At 52.3% G+C, this 15,517-nt stretch overlaps 3 protein-coding genes across 4 annotated transcripts; 2 read left to right on the forward strand and 1 right to left on the reverse strand.

Moving 5' to 3' along the window:
* Positions 1–4,076: 4,076 nt before the first annotated feature.
* Positions 4,077–6,556, reverse strand: Slc52a2 (solute carrier family 52 member 2). Its single transcript, XM_055626418.1, has 5 exons — positions 6,194–6,556; positions 5,842–6,076; positions 4,863–5,748; positions 4,638–4,761; positions 4,077–4,531 (listed from the first exon to the last, which is right to left on the reverse strand). Exons 2-5 carry the CDS (start codon positions 5,969–5,971, stop codon positions 4,319–4,321), a joined length of 1,353 nt encoding a protein of 450 aa, XP_055482393.1. The 5' UTR covers positions 5,972–6,076; positions 6,194–6,556; the 3' UTR covers positions 4,077–4,318.
* Positions 6,557–6,636: 80 nt separating this feature from the next.
* Fbxl6 (F-box and leucine rich repeat protein 6) lies at positions 6,637–9,612 on the forward strand. Of its 2 annotated transcripts, none has more exons than XM_055626419.1 (9): positions 6,637–7,057; positions 7,333–7,491; positions 7,620–7,683; positions 7,954–8,106; positions 8,185–8,292; positions 8,372–8,485; positions 8,560–8,791; positions 8,873–9,119; positions 9,368–9,612. In XM_055626419.1, exons 1-9 carry the CDS (start codon positions 6,666–6,668, stop codon positions 9,525–9,527), a joined length of 1,629 nt encoding a protein of 542 aa, XP_055482394.1. In that variant the 5' UTR covers positions 6,637–6,665; the 3' UTR covers positions 9,528–9,612. The 2 variants fall into 2 exon arrangements, with proteins under 2 accessions (XP_055482394.1, XP_055482395.1); XM_055626420.1 differs by having other exon boundaries at positions 7,975–8,106.
* Positions 9,613–9,936: 324 nt separating this feature from the next.
* On the forward strand, positions 9,937–11,758 carry Tmem249 (transmembrane protein 249). Its single transcript, XM_055626643.1, has 6 exons — positions 9,937–9,951; positions 10,185–10,335; positions 10,554–10,648; positions 10,751–10,946; positions 11,124–11,209; positions 11,576–11,758. Exons 1-6 carry the CDS (start codon positions 9,937–9,939, stop codon positions 11,756–11,758), a joined length of 726 nt encoding a protein of 241 aa, XP_055482618.1.
* Positions 11,759–15,517: the final 3,759 nt, after the last annotated feature.

Raw genomic sequence — 15,517 nt, forward strand, 5'->3', positions numbered from 1 at the left:
CAACTGTGGTTTTTGTTTAGTTGTTTCTTGAGAGGGTCTCATCTATAGCTCCAGTTGGCCCCCAATTCATGGCAATCCTGCTGCCTCAGCCCACTGAGTGATACGATCACCACACATCTTTGGTTTTTTTTTCCTTGCTTTTTGTTTTTGAAGACAGGGTTTTTCTGTGTAGCCTTGGCTGTCCTGGACTCACTTTGTAGACTAGGCGGGCCTCAAACTCACAGAGATCCCCATGCCTCAGCCGAGTGCTGGAATTACACCATGTGCACCACCCTGTGCCTGGCTTTTTTCTGCATTTTAAAGCTATTTTCTTAGTAATTCTTTGGATTAGACTTCCTGGATTGATAATTACAATATTTAAATAAAACTAATGTAATTAAAATTTAAATGTCTGGATAAAACTTAACAACCTAAAATACACACATATATATACACACACATCTATATATACATATATTAGAGTCTCTGAGTATTCCTGGTTAGCCTGGAACTTACTATGTAGACAGAGCTGGGCTTGAATTCCAGAAATCACTTGCTCCTGCCTGTCTTACACCATGCCCCACATCCTGTTGCTGGGTTACTTTGAAGAAAATTCCATCCATCCATGCTCTTCTTTCATCTGTAAGCATTTGATAGCACTAAAAAATAATTCTTTTGCAATTCCTGGTGGTAAATGCCTTTGATCCCAGCACTGAAACAGAGACAGGCAGATCTCTGTCTCTGAGACCCAAGCCAGCCTGGTCTACATAATGAGATTCTCCCTATCTCACATAGGAACAAACAAAGACCAGGCTAGGCTATAGGAGACTGTGTCAAAACAAAATAAAAACTTGACTATCTTAACCACCTTTTTTGTATTTGTTTTGAGACAGGGTCTCTCTAGGTAGCCCTGGGTATCCTAGAGCTCACTGTGTAGTTCAGGTTGGCCTTAAACAGAAAGACCCCACTTGCCTCTGCCTCCCAAGTGCTGGGAATAAAGTACTTTCAAAGTACAGGGTTTAAAAACATTCAGAATGTGGTGTGACCATCACCACCATCCACCCCTAGGGCTCTTTCAACTTACAAAACGAACTTTGGAGCCATTAGGCACTCCCCATTCTTTCCCTACCATACTCTACAGTTGGGTCAAGTTTTTGTCTTGCAGTGCTGGAGACTGAACCCAGCACATTCTCTCTGGAATGTGGTGTACATTCTAGACGAGCACTCTACCACTGAGCAACACACCAGTCCTGCTCCCGTGGTTCAAATCACACAGGAAAATAAAGAGAATTACAGAGAAAAAAATATGTATAAGAAGCTAAGGATTTAATGCAATTCTTTTTTAATATTTATGTACTTATTACATATACAGTATTCTGCCTGCATATGTGAATGCACACCAGAAGAGGACACCAGATCTCATTATAGGTGGTTATGAGGCACCACGGGATTGCTGGGAATTGAACTCGGGACCTCTGGAAGAGCAACCAGTGCTCTTAACCCATGAGCCATGTCTCCAGCCTGGTTTAATGCAATTATTTATTTTTTATTAATTACACTTTATTCACTTTGTATCCCCCCCATAAGCCCCTCCCTCCTTAATGCAATTCTTAGACTGCTTGTCTAACAAACGCAATGCTCTGAATTCAACTCCTACCTAAACTAGCACAGTGGAACCCTGGAAGCCGTGTGAATGCTGCAGCACAGCAAAGGCAGCTCCATTGTTTGTTCCCTTGGAGGTAGGATGGGGTGGGAGGGGCCAACTCAGCCATTTCTTGAACTGCTGATGCTCCACACCCCTCTCTTGCTTGTTTTCCAGCATCACAGAAGTTGGGGAAATCCCTATGAATCAACTGTTATGGCCCTTAAAGGATGGTCTTGTGTCCCCAAATCAGATTGTGTCTCTGAGCATCTTTGAAAGTCTGTTCCATCTGCAGTTACATCCGAACCCACAGCTATTGGAGACTCCCTGAGCTGAGAACCCAGGAAGGAGAAGACATTAATGTTTGTCATTCAGTCCCCAAAAGACAAGCCCTGCCCCTGCATCGTGGGCTGTCTCACACCTGGGAAAAGAGGCTACCTCTAAATGGCTCTTTTCTGACTTCTAGGAGCCAAGGGGACATACATGGTGACAACACAGAAAACTGCAGTGTGGCTCAGCACTCAAGGGACTGCTTTCAGTGACAAGTCCTCCTTCAGCAGCTACCTTCCTGTGGGGTGTCCTCTAACCCCTCAGCCCAGGACTCAGCGGCCTGGGTGGTGGGCTCTCCTGTGTGTCGTGAACACCCACGGACTTGGCAGACAGCCTTGCTTCCATCCTGGACCTATTGTTTTCCACCCTGTCTTATTTTGATCCTTGCCCTGTTTTCTGTGGCAGGACAGGAAGGCACTAGAACTTCAAAGGGCAGTGGCTTCCTCAAACCACCCGCTTCTAGCTCGGGCTGGCCAGGGTCTGAAGCAGCTGATTCCTTCTCTTCAGGAGACCATACATATCTGAAGGGCCATGCTGCTCTGAGGCCCTTGGATCTAGCACACCTTGTACAAATGCACATGTGAGTTTAGGACAGAGGCCTCCGTCTGATCACTGACCTGAGGAAACCAAGAAGAGGAGCTGGGAAGAAACCTTCCAATCTCTAGCCTCTGGTGGCCCCAGGCATGGATGGCTGACCAGGGACCAGGGCAGAGTACAAAAGGGGAAGGGAGTCACTGGAACAAGAGTCCTGAAGAGTTCAACCTTATTGCTGGTCTCACTTGCTTTAGCCCTGCACGTCACCCTCCGTCACCCCTGCTCCTGAGTCAACGTCTGAGCCACAGGAACTCCTAGGGAATCTACGAGTTCCCCTGCCCAGGTGGTCCTGACTAGGTATGGGAGCCAGGGGGAGAGAAACAAAGCCAGGCGGCCAAGTCAAGGACAGAAGTCTTAAGTTCACAAAGATGACCTGGAAGAACTTGGGCAGCAAGGGTGGCAATCTTTCTCCTTCTCCCATTGAGCTCCCATGAGGGTTAGGCTTCCTGCCATTCCAGTCACACTTTTGTACACACTTGGTGTCCAGCCACCCCCACAGGCTTCTCTCTCCTGTTTGCCATAAGACAAAAAGAAGGCAAAAACCCTTGGCCCCAGCATGGCCTCCAAATCCTCATTTCCCTCTCCTGGTTCAAAGGATCTTTCCACTCCTACTTGAGGCTCCAGCCCTTTGTGTGAGAGCCACCCAACCCGGAGATGACCCTACAGATGCCATGGGGCAAGGGCGCAGTCTGATTATAAGGGGAGTTTGGGTGGAAGACAGCTACATGTCTACCTGAACAGATGACTTGGGAGCTTTGACCACAGAAGCTGGAAACTGGGAATCAGTGGCTGGAGGGCTGGTAAGCAATGTTCTCAAGCTGAAAGGTCCCGAGCCGGTCAGAACCTGAAACAAAACAAAACAAAAACAAACAAACAAACAAAAACAGCTCTTGGGCCTGGGCAGAAGACTCAGTGGTTAAGAGCACTTACTGCTGTTCGATTCCCAGCCACCTGCATGGCAGCTCACAGCAGTCTGTAATTCCAGTTCCAGAGGATCAGACAGCCTCTTCTGACCTCCTCAGGCAGAACACTCATGCAGATAAAACAAAACAAAACAAAAAAGCAAACCAAGCGCACAAACAACCAGTTTCACTGAGCTCCTTTGGGGCCTGAACCTTGCACCCAATTTAAAGGTCTTGGCAGGAGGGTCTTCTGTAGCCAGGGGTCAAAGCCACCATCCTGAGGTCCCCTTGTTGGATAACTTCCCAACTATGTCTGACCCTCACACCCTCAAGACATGCTGTGGAGCAGCGGCCCCACACTTATCTAGCCAACTCCAAGCTGACTAGACTAGAGGCGTTATACTATTTTAGCCCCATGTGGGCTCTGGGAGTTGGCCTTTGTCTCCCAAGGTAGTTCCAAAACAGCAACGGCGGCAGGAGTCCTGACCCAAGGCCCTGCAAGAGCAATTAGACAAATGGATAAATGCCTGCCCAGAACCTTCACAAGGATCTTGGGAAGGGATGACTCCTACAGAAGCAGACATGGCACTGGGGGCTGTGCTCATGGGATTATGGGATTAACAACCCACTGTATAAAGATGCTTTATTGTGCAACTCCCACAAAGGTCCCAAGGGCGAAGGCCACAGCCCCAACCTATTCCTGGATCCAGGCCTTCTCTTTGGTCCTCACTCTGGTCTTTTCTCAAAAGCCAGGTCTCTTATGGAGTGTGCAATATCCATGAAAAGGGAGGCCACGTTGGGCCTCAGGACTCAGGCACTGCGGCAGTCTCCAGGTGAAGACAAGTGTGAATTAAGTCCCACAGGTCCAGGTTCAAGGGCCACACTGGTCCACACAGTCCTCTCCGCTTCGAAATACTTGATAGATGCTGGTGGGAGGGAACATGGCGATGGCGCCCAGCAGAGAGCCCACCTGAATAGCCACACCAGCTGCAAGCAATGCTGGCCGGCCTCCACTGTGCAGCATGGAGCTGATCGCCACCTTGATGTATGAGAACAGGCCCGCACTCAGTACCCATGAAAGCACCTGAAAGAGGGGGTAGAGTGGAGTTTTTGCAGCAGCAGGCTGAGCACCAGATTCCCCTGCTTCTGAGATAAGCCCTATTCCTACTTCATGTCCCCATCATACTTACCACGAGGACCACACCCACAGAGGTGCCCACCAGAGGAGGACAGGGACTTAGGACTGCCAGCGTTATCAGGTAGGCTCCAAAGAACATGCCCAGTAGAGACAGACAATACAGCTTTGCCAGAGACCTGCCAGAGATGGGCCGAGATTCAGGACTGGCTGTGCCAAGGCCCTGGCCCACCTCAAGCTCCTCCCCCCGGGGGGGGGCGGACTTGGGGTCCATGTGCACCTGCACAACACTGCCATGGCCAGAAAGCAGGCAAGGGGGTTGGCTGAGCTACCCAGTACGACAGCCAGGTGGTAGGCCAGGCGCCCATAGGGCAGGCAGGAAAAGCTCTGGACAGCAGGCAGCACACCATTGGTCAGCGCGTTGGTGATAGCCAGCAGCCCCAGTAGACAGACACTTCGGGAAGAGAACAGCTGATGGGCTTTAGGGTCTGGGCTGGAAACGGTGGCTGCCACCTGGCCTGGTGGCTCCTGCAACGGTGAGGCCTCTTCCTCTTCCTCTTCCTCCTCTGTTCCCGGTGTTTCTACCCGAAGCCCTGTACCCACTGTGGGTACAGATGGTGGCGATGGCAGTATTAACAGGAGACCTTGGAAGGCAGCAGCTGAAGTACCCAGTAGGGCAGTCAATACCCAGAAGAAAGTGCTGGCAGAAAAGCGCTCTGGGAAATTTATGGGAGACACCTTGATAGGAGGCCCAGTGGTGCCATTGGCGGGCACCGGCAGGCACTCAAGGCGGCCCACCCCCTGTACCAGAGCTAGCATGCAGGGCAACAGGGCACTCAGGCCCTGACCCAGGAAGAAAGACCGTAAAAAGGGAGGTGGTAGGTGGCTCAGGAAGGGCAGGAAAGTGACATTAGAAGCACAGCAGGCCAGTGCCAGTATAAATGCCAGTGTTAGGAAGGCCACAGAGTGGGGCTGCCCTGCCACTGGGGTCACATGGTGCCACAGAGGGGCCAGCAGGGCTGCGCCCACTATGCTTAGTCCCTGCACCACTTGGATGGGGACCCGCTCGCCCTTGCCGCGGGCCAGGCGCCTCCACAGGGTCACCAGCAGCAGACCCAGGTTTCCCAGAGCCACAAGCACAGAGAGGTACGAAGGAAGGCTCCAACCTGCAGGGGAGGGAGGAGACAGTGTAAGGGCACTAGGCTAAGGAATGAAGAGCTGCAGCAGCGGCCCACCTCAGCCCACTTCTCTTCACTCACTCTCCGGGAGCCTTTTCACAACTACGGGCAGCTCAACCCAGATCCCGTTGACAGCAGCCCAGGAGCCCATGCCGAAAAGGGCCACCAGCAGATGGGTCAGCACCAGTCGGCCCAGCGGAGGTGCTGCCATTAGGTCAAAAGGGGCCTTCCAGGACAAAGCGCAAGTAACAATCCGCTCTTTCCCCACGAAGGTCCAAAGCTTCTATGGCTATTCTAGGAGCCAAACCTCTCCCAGCTGGAAGGAGACCAAAAAAAAAAAAAAAAAAAAAAAAAAAAAAAAAAAGACCGGGTCTGAGATGCAAAACCAGGGCACCTGGAGGAAGGCGGCAGATAGATCAGGAGCTGCACGTACCAAGGAGCCTGTCCCGGGAGCCCACAGAACAAGACTGACAAGCTGGGGAGCAAGAAGAAGCTGGCCTAAAGCGTGGCTCCAGGCAGGAGGATCAGCGAAGGAGCAGTCCTTGGGGCTTGCGGAGGACCAAGTCTCAGCGCGGCTAAACCAACTGTACGACAGCGGAACTTCAGGCAGCCGACATGGGTCGGCGAGGGGTGTGGCTGGCTGGCTTTACCCAGGGCTCCAACACTGAGCATCAGGGGCGTGGGTCTGTGGCTGCCCGCCCAGCACCAGGAGCGCGCCGCTCAGCCCGGAAAGCAGCCAAATCTCAGCCCAAGGGCTGGACGAAGACACCGGCGAACCCGCTAAAACTCGCGGCGGAAGTCCCACCCCCCGGAAGCTAAGTGTAATAGAAGGCCTGAGGTAAGGGACCACGCCCCTTCCTCCCAGCCTACCACCCACCTTCCGCCTTAGCGGAGCTCCCGGGGCTATGGCTCCTGTGGCTTCTGGGAGAGTTCGGCGTCGAGCTCGGGGCTCCAAGCGGCCCGATGCACGGGCTCGCTCGGCCGAGGACTGGTGGTGGGACCGGCTGGCACCTCGCGGTTCTGGGTATCACTTGCTACAGGCGGACAGCATGCTGCTCGTGCTGCCGGACCTGGAGCCTACGCGCGCTCGTGCGCACAGGCGCGCCCCCCGCCGCGCTCCGAGGCCAATGGCTCGTGGCCCCAAGGCTGCCGCCAAGCCCAGGACCAAACCCCAACCGGAGCCGTCACCCGATCAGGGTCCGGATTCTGGCTGGGGAGACCGTATTCCCTTAGAAGTCCTGGTGCATATTTTCGGGTTGTTGGTTGCGGCTCACGGGCCCATGCCGTTTCTTGGCAGGTACACTAACAGCCCCTGGCGGGGTATAGACTGGCCTAATGAGCGGGTGGTGCTGCAAGGCAGGGGGTAAAGCATCTCAAAGGGCGTACACGAGTGCTCTAGCACCTTTTTGCATTTGGAACCCCCCAAAGCCTAACTTTGAGAGCGGGCGTCAGCAAGCTTTGAGTCGTCTGCGCTGCAGGTTGCAAGGGCATCGCTGCTGGTCCTAAGACACTTTATCGTAGGCATCACCCACAAAAGGCCACGCGCTCTCAGCGAACTGTTTCTTCTCCTAGGGCTGCACGCGTTTGCCAGCGTTGGCATGAAGCCACCTCCCATCCTTCGCTCTGGCATACTGTGACCCTGTCACCCCCGCTGGTTGGCAGGTCTGCCAAGGGCAACCTCAAGGCAGAGAAGAAGCTCCTTGCTTCCCTGGAGTGGCTCATACCCAATCGGTGAGGGTTCCTTGTCATCGACTTCCTTCCTTTGCCTGTGCCTCTGTGCATCCACGTTGGGTAGGGAGGATGCTGGCCAGACGGGTAGCATAAGGACCCTAGCACAACTGGACCTTGCTGTTGCCCAGGTTCTCACAGCTCCAGAGGTTGACCCTTATCCATTGGAAGTCTCAAGTACACTCTGTGTTGGAGGTGAGAGCTTGAGGCTGCCCTGCGCGCCAGCTGTAACAATTTGAGGTGTCTGCTATTGGGGAGTGCCCTGGTGCTGTCCCGTAGAGATGTCTGCCTGTCTGCCCAGATCTGTCTTGCCGGCACCTTAGGTAGGAAGTTGCCAGAGAAAAAGGCACCGAAGTAGGCCTGGCAAGGGACAGAATGGAGTCATAGCTGGGGCCATAGGATGGGCTTGACATGACCACCAGTGTCCCTGTAGGCCGCTACTTAACCTGCCCTTCCCAATCCCAGATGGCCTCTCTCTTGCCACAGCTGGTTAGCAAGTTCTGTCCTCGGCTCACCTTCCTCAAGCTTTCAGACTGCCACAATGTCACTGCTGACACTCTGGTCATGTTAGCGAAAGCCTGCTGCCAGCTCCACAGCCTGGACCTACACCATTCCATGGTGAGTCCTTTGCCCCAACGACCCTGAAGTAGCCTGGGCCCTTGCGAGGTGAACCACACCCCTGTGCTGGATCCCCAGATGGAGTCCACAGCTGTGGTGAACTTCTTGGAGGAGGCAGGGTCCCGAATGCGGAAGCTATGGCTGACCTACAGTTCCCAGACGACAGCCATCTTGGGTGCGCTGCTGGTAGGTTGGTGATGGGCAGGAAGAGAGCCGAGTGGGGACTGCCAGGCCTTTGACCTAGTGTGTTTCCCCACCATTACAGGGGAGCTGCTGTCCCCAGCTCCAAGTCCTGGAGGTCAGCACTGGCATGAATTGCAACAGCACGCCCCTGCAGCTGCCTGTGGAGGCTCTGCAGAAAAGCTGCCCCCAGCTGCAGGTATATAGCCCCTACCTTCTCCCACCTGCCACTCATCTACCCATCTGCAGCCTGTCCCTCCTCCCAACTCCCAGGTGCTCCGGCTGCTGAATCTGATTTGGCTTCCCAAGCCTTGTGGACGAGGGGTACCCCAGGGACCAGGCTTCCCCAGTCTTGAGGAGCTCTGTTTGGCTGGCTCCACCTGCAGCTTTGTGAGCAATGAGGTCCTGAGCCGCTTGCTCCACCGCTCCCCGAAACTGCGCCTACTGGATCTTCGAGGCTGTGCTCGCATCACTCCTACTGGCCTGTGTGATTTACCATGCCAAGGTCAGCTGGCCTTGCATGGTAGGTAGGCGGGATGTGGAATCAGCGCCTGCCTTCCGTTCACACTCAGTTCTCTCATCTCAGAGCTGGAGCAGCTGTACCTGGGCCTGTATGGCATGTCTGATGGGTTGACCCTAGTTAAGAAGGGCAGCTCCCTGTTGACCCAGAAGTGGTATCACACCCTGAGAGAGCTGGATTTCAGTGGCCAAGGCTTCAGCGAGAAAGACTTGGAACAGGCCCTTGCTGTTTTCTCAGGCACCTCTGGGGACCTACACCCAGCCTTGTGCTCCCTCAACCTGAGGGGTACCCGAGTTACACCAAGCACCGTCAGGTCAGTGGGCCTTCCTCTACTATGAATCTCATACTGCTTGCTGCCGTGTGTGACTTGGGGACCAGAGGTCTGCTCCCCAACTCCACATCTCCAGAGGCCAGCAAGGTTGTAGGCACTGGTCAGACTTCTACTTGGGGACACCAAGAGTCCTAGGCTTGGGCCTGGGTGGCTGTAGGCCTGGTGTAAGGTGAGGGCAGGCAGGGCTTCCTGGCCAGCAGCTCACTTTCCTGTGCCTGCCTGTTCCACAGCTCTGTGATTAGCAGTTGCCCGGGGCTGCTCTATCTCAATCTGGAGTCCTGTCGATGCCTCCCCCGGGGTCTGAAGCGTGCCTACCGGGGCCTGGAGGAAGTCCAGTGGTGTCTAGAGCAGCTGCTTACAAGCCCACCCTCTTCCAGAGAGTCCACTTAACTTGGACACCTACTAGCTTTGCCTGTCCCTTTTCACTTAGAAATGTTTGGGCTTTTTGTTACAATAAAAGTATTTTTGGGCACTCTGTGTGTAGCCCTTTGTTGTTTTATTTGGGATTCCGCTCATGCTAATCTAGGCTAGTTTGGAATGGATCTTAGGTGTCCTAGCCCTGTGTCTCTGCTCACTGCAGGGTTTAACTCTTGGACTGTGTGAATTCCACTCTTGGGACACAGTTGTCTGAGGATAGGGTAGGCAGTAAGGTGTACAATAGTGGAGAAAAGGCACAGAGGCTTTTATCAGCCACCGGAATGAATCCATGAGCTGACAGTGTTCGAAGCACTGGCTTAGGCTGTCCAGCCACGAGGAAGTCAGGCTGTCTTCCAGGTAGTACAAACTGCCCAGGGATTGCATGCCCATTAGCAGGGCGTGGTCAATAGAACAGCCCTTCTAGAACCCTTTACCTTGAAATTCTAGAACCGGGGCAGCCCAGCCGGACTGCTGCCTGCTTCCCTTACCCTGCGGTCGTCTGACAGCTTTTGCTCTTCCCTAATCTGCAACCCTGGAATTGCCTCGGGTGGGAGCCCTGTGTAAAGGTATCGGGGCGGTGGCAGTGGGCAAGCTGGACGTGACCAGCTCTAACGACATCTGCCTAACTAGATCCCCAAGGAGCAGACCACTGGCCTCGCCGCAAGTGTCGTTGCTAAGCGCTTCCAACTCTGGGCCCCAGGACTTTTCTCTACTGAGCGACACTTAGCCAAGCGCCTCAAGAGCAACAGCTTTTACCCCTTCAACCAGCAGCAGCCGGATGGTGGGCAGGGCACTGGGCATGGCCAGGTTCCCAGAAGTGGAGAGAGGCTGGCTGAAGCCTGGATGGGTTAGGGCAGGCAGGCGCACCTGTGAGTGCAGACACTGAAGTAGCATGGAGCACCTCCACCGGGTGGGCCCTTTCCCCCAACTCCCCGGCACTGTCCTGTGACTATGGGCAGCTCCCAGCTGTTCTCATGTACCGGGTCCTGCTGTCTTCAGTCTTTGTGTTCGAGTACTACCTGGACACACTCTGGAAGGGGACACTGCTCTTTATCTTCTGCCTCGTCTTGGTTTCCTGTGACGTCCTGAGACAGGTCAAAGCCCTCACACCCCACCCCACACCTCTCTCCTCTGCATGAGGGCCACACAGGAGCCTCCTGCCAGAACTCACCTCCATTCATCCCTGGTGCCCACAGGTAGAGAGGCAGGAGATCTGGTGCTTTCCAGCCTATGGCATGGTTGTAGGCCTGTGGCTCATGGTCTCCTCATTGCCCCGGCGCCGCTTAGTTCTGAACCATTCACGTGGCATGTACCACTTCTCCATCCATGGCCGAACTGTACATCAGGGGCCGATGCATCTGGTCTATGTGCGCCTGGCACTCAGCTCTGACGGTGATGCCCCGGATGGGGGAGGGTCAGAGGGAGAAGGCCGAGGGTGGTGGATTCAGAGCTGGGAGGGGCCGACAGTCCATCTGGTTATGCCCACTTCCTCAGAGGCCCTGCCCCTGCCCTCCCACCCCCAGGCTCCAGGAGGGTAGGTCCCTGGCTCAGTTGTGCATCTATTGGCAGCCTATGGAAGGTGTTTCTTCCAGCTGGTCCTTTGTGGATATAAGCTAGAGCCGCTTGTGCTGGTGCAACTGTCAGAGCGCTATGAGGTGGGTCCTGCCCCAACCCCCACCCCACTCTCATTCCCTCCCCACCCCACCACACCCCTACTTTCATCCCCATCCTACCTCCCCCACCCCTACCCTCACCCCTACCTCCCCCACCCCCAACTAAAAGATACAGATTACTGCTTAGTGTTCTTGGATGGAACTGTTTTGTACTCAGAGAGTAAATACAGCACAGTTCCTCCACGGAGACCTCCACTCCCCAAAGGGCAGCAGGAGCAGTGGGAATCCTGGGCAGGGCTAGGGCGGGATACTCTCGTGGGAAGGGGAAGGGATACTGGTAAAAAGCATACCGGTGGGGAGTCTCTTGTCTGGAGGACGGAGAACTGGCTGCCACTCACTTATTCGTAGCAAATGGAATTCCTGGGCCGGCACATTGCCCGGAAACTCAACATCAACTACTTTGACTACCTGGCCTCCTCCTACCACCATGTAGTCCGCCACTGGCCACTGGGTGCCACCTTTACCCCTGGCATTGTGCAGCGAAAAACACAAGTCTACACTAAGCCGAGTGACAGCAACCTGGATGTGTAACCTGGGCCCGAACCCCAGCCTCCTTTTGACTACTGTCTCCCTTTTCCCCATACTGAGGAACTGCCAGCCAGCTCCTGGCCTCCCTGTAACTAAAGCTGTTTCAGCCTCCAGCCAGGACCTCTTCTGTTTGTTTGTTTGTTTGTTTGTTTGTTTGTTTTCGAGGGGCCTTCCTTTCAGTGTCTCCCCCTTGCATAGACCTTCCAGGGTCCAGGGAACCCCGTCCCAGCAGCTGCTGAAGCAAATCTCAGAGTTTGGGTTGGAGGAAGAGGGAAGAGGATCATGTAACCAGGCCTGTGAGTGTCTGAACTCACCACCAGGCTCAGGCCTTCCTGGTCCTCTTAGGCAGCAATGCTAAGTTGGTGCTAACCAATGAAACCCAGGAGTCAGAGTATGATTGGTCTGTGTGACTTAGGCACCTGCCCTAGTCCAGCTAGAAATGATATTGGGGCACAGTCAGATGATACGCCCTGGGCCTCAAATGTTTGTCCACACTTGGCTTCCAGAGTCCTCAGGCAGAGTGCCAGGCCCACCTTTACTCCAGGCCTATGCTTTGTGTCCCCAATGAGTTCCCTTGTCTGGCAGGACACCCTTGCTCCCACACTAGCACCTGAGGCCTTCTGGTACCTGGGGTTGCCATGGGAATTGAGGACCAGTGTCCACCTGGCCCTGTGGTCAACATGTTAGTATGTGTCCCCTGGACTAGCTACATAATTTGTAGAGCCACCAGATGAAAACATAGAGCCCCGTTAAAATGTCAGGGACTTGGTGGAACACACCTGTAACCCCAGCTTTGGGGAGCTGGAAGCTTGGAAGGTCAGAAGTTCAAGGTCGTCTTCCCACACATGGTAGGATACAGCTTGTCATGGTATGGAAGGCATAGCGAGCAAGAGCATAATCGGGAGGCAGAGAGGAAAAAACACTGGCGTTTTGCTCCCTTTCTTCGTTTTATACAATCCACAAGACGCTGCTACCCACATTCAAGGTGGGTCTCACAGACACCAGCAGTGTGTTTCTGTAGTACTACTGCTGAGTTCATTCAGTCAAGTTGGCAAAATCGACCACCACAGTTTCCAATCTGTTATCTCCACAACCAAGGGCCTGGGCAAGGCGTCTCTGGCATTTTGGGAGGGGTAGTAGATGAGAAGATGTCAGGAATGCCAACCTGGTGTGTGACACAGAAGCAGGGGAAAAGCCTTCAGAGAAAGGGAACCCATGTCGATTAAGATGAGAACTTCAGAGAAGGAATTCATTAGCTCTGTACAAGTGAGGAGAGGGAGGAAGATAAAGAGAAGGCCACCTTCAAGATGTAGGTCTTGTTTGAGTGCATTTAAGGCGTATTGGGAGGCTGGAGGTGACGTTTAGTGGTTAAAAGAACATACTGCTTTGCACGTATAGAGAACCCAACATTGGTCTGACTGGCTCCAGGAAGTCTAGCACCCTCTTGTGGCCTCTGTGGGCACCTGTACTCACAAAGATACAAACACAATATTGTAAAAAAGAACATCAGTGTAAAGATATGACGGTACCAACGGATTTATTATGAAGCAGTTAATTGAATATTTGTAGGAACCATGTTCTTGGATGGGCAGAAAAGGAAGAAGATTAGGGCTACAAGTGGGATTGGGATCAAGGTCTTTTCCCATCCTCTGCTCTAGAAGGTCAGGCATGTGGTCACACAGAACAGACTGTACTCTGGCCTGCACTGCATACATTAAGGAGGTTATTGGGATAATTCCTGGCTAAGGCAATATAACAGTTTGATGTGTTTAATTTCAGAAACTGTTCTTACAGGTAAGCATTTTCAGTTTTTGCCATTTCTTTTGTTGGAGGACTACACCCACAATTACTGGAGCTCAGGCAGGCTTAATTTATTTTTAATTTTTAAGAAACTGTTGCCAGAGCTGGAGAGATGTTTAGAGGTTAAGAGCACTGTCTGAGAAGCTCTACAAGGAGAGCAACAGAGCCAAAAAATCTGGGCACAGGGGTCTTTTCTGGGACTGATACTCCAACCAAGGACCATTCGTGGAGATAACCTAGAACCCCTGCTCAGATGTAGCCCATGGCACTCAGTATCCAAGTGGGTACCCTAGTAAGGAGAACAGGGGCTGGCTCTTTGATCACCTCCTCCTGAGTGGGGAACAGCCATGCCAGGCCACAGAAGAGGACAATGCAGCCAGTCCTGATGAGAACTGATAGGCTAGGGTCAGATGGAAGGGGAAGAGGACCTCTCCTATCAGTGGACTTGGAGAGGGCCATGGGAGAAGATGAGGGAGGGAGGATGGGATTGGGAGGGATTGAGGGAAGGGGTTACAGCTGAGATACAAAGTGAATAAACTGTAATATATATATATATATATTGAAAGACCCCAGCCTCACCCTAAGTTAAACATAGCTAACGCCATTTTGTGAGACTTGTGAGACACCACCACTGTTTTGTAAAACTCTAAAGGCCAGATGAGAAACTGGAAAATTACTGAAAAACCTAGCTGTGTCACCCACTTGGGATATCTGTGGTCAGGCTGCCTGTTGAGCTAAAAACAACTTGTTGTGACTACCCTCATGGGATATTTGTCAGAGATTGTTCCAGCTAAGATAGGGAAAAACAAAATAACAGGTGGCCACGTTAAGGGGGTGGTCATCATGACCCTTTTTGACCACCCAGTTCTGGAATCTTGGTGTCCCTGCCAAACTTTGACGCAAATCGTGGTCTCATGTAAATGTACCAATCAGCCCCCTGTAACCATGCTTCTCGCTTCTGTACCAGTGCTTCTGCTCTAAAACCCTATAAAAACCCCAGCTTCCTACCTAGGGGGCGCGCAAAGTCCTCCAGAGTGACCTTGCTGCCCCGGGTACCCGTGTATCAAAATAAAAGCCTCTTGCTGTTTACATCCGAATGGCCTCGTTGTTCCTTGGGAGGGGGTCTCTCAGACGAAAGATACCCAGTCGGGGATCTTTCATATATATATATATATATATATATATATATATATCTTTCATATATATATATATATATATATATATAAAAAGAGCACTGGCTGCTCTTCCAGAGGTCCTGAGTTCACTTCCCAGCAACCATATGGTGGCTCATAACCATCTATAATGTGATCTGATGCCCTCTTCTGACATGGAGATGTATGTGCAGATAGATATGACTCATATACATAAAAATAACTGACATTAAAAAAAAAAACTGTTGCCAAAGCTAGGCGTGGTGATGCATGCCTTTACTCCCAGAACTTGGGAGGCAGTGGCAGTTGGATCTCTGTAGAGTTCTAGGACAACCAGGACAGCCAGGGCTAGCTACACAGAGAAACCCTGTCTCGAAAAACAAACAAAAAACTGTCACCATGTGATGGTGGTACACAGCTTTTTCAAAATTCCAGCACTAAGGAGGCAGAGGTAGTGGACAGCCAGGGGTACAGAGAAATCCTGTTTTGACGAAAGAGAGAGAGAAGAAAGAAGAAAGAAAGAAAGAAAGAAAGAAAGAAAGAAAGAAAGAAAGGGAAAGAAAGAAAGAAAGAAAGAAAGAAAGAAAGAAAGGGAAAGAAAGAAAGAAAGAAAGAAAGGGAAAGAAAGAAAGAAAGAAAGAAAGAAAGAAAGAAAGAAAGAAAGAAAGAAAGAAAGAAAGAGAAAGAAAGAAAATTGTCTCATGTATTACAGCTAGCTTCACACTTGCTATGTGGAAAAGGCTGATCTTAAACTCATGACCTTCATGTCACCCATGTGCTGGGATTACAGGTATGAGTCACCACTCCCAGC

Source organism: Psammomys obesus, unplaced genomic scaffold, assembly GCF_907164565.1.
Source record: "Psammomys obesus unplaced genomic scaffold, mPsaObe1.curated_primary_1811, whole genome shotgun sequence".
Taxonomy (NCBI): Eukaryota; Metazoa; Chordata; class Mammalia; order Rodentia; family Muridae; genus Psammomys; species Psammomys obesus.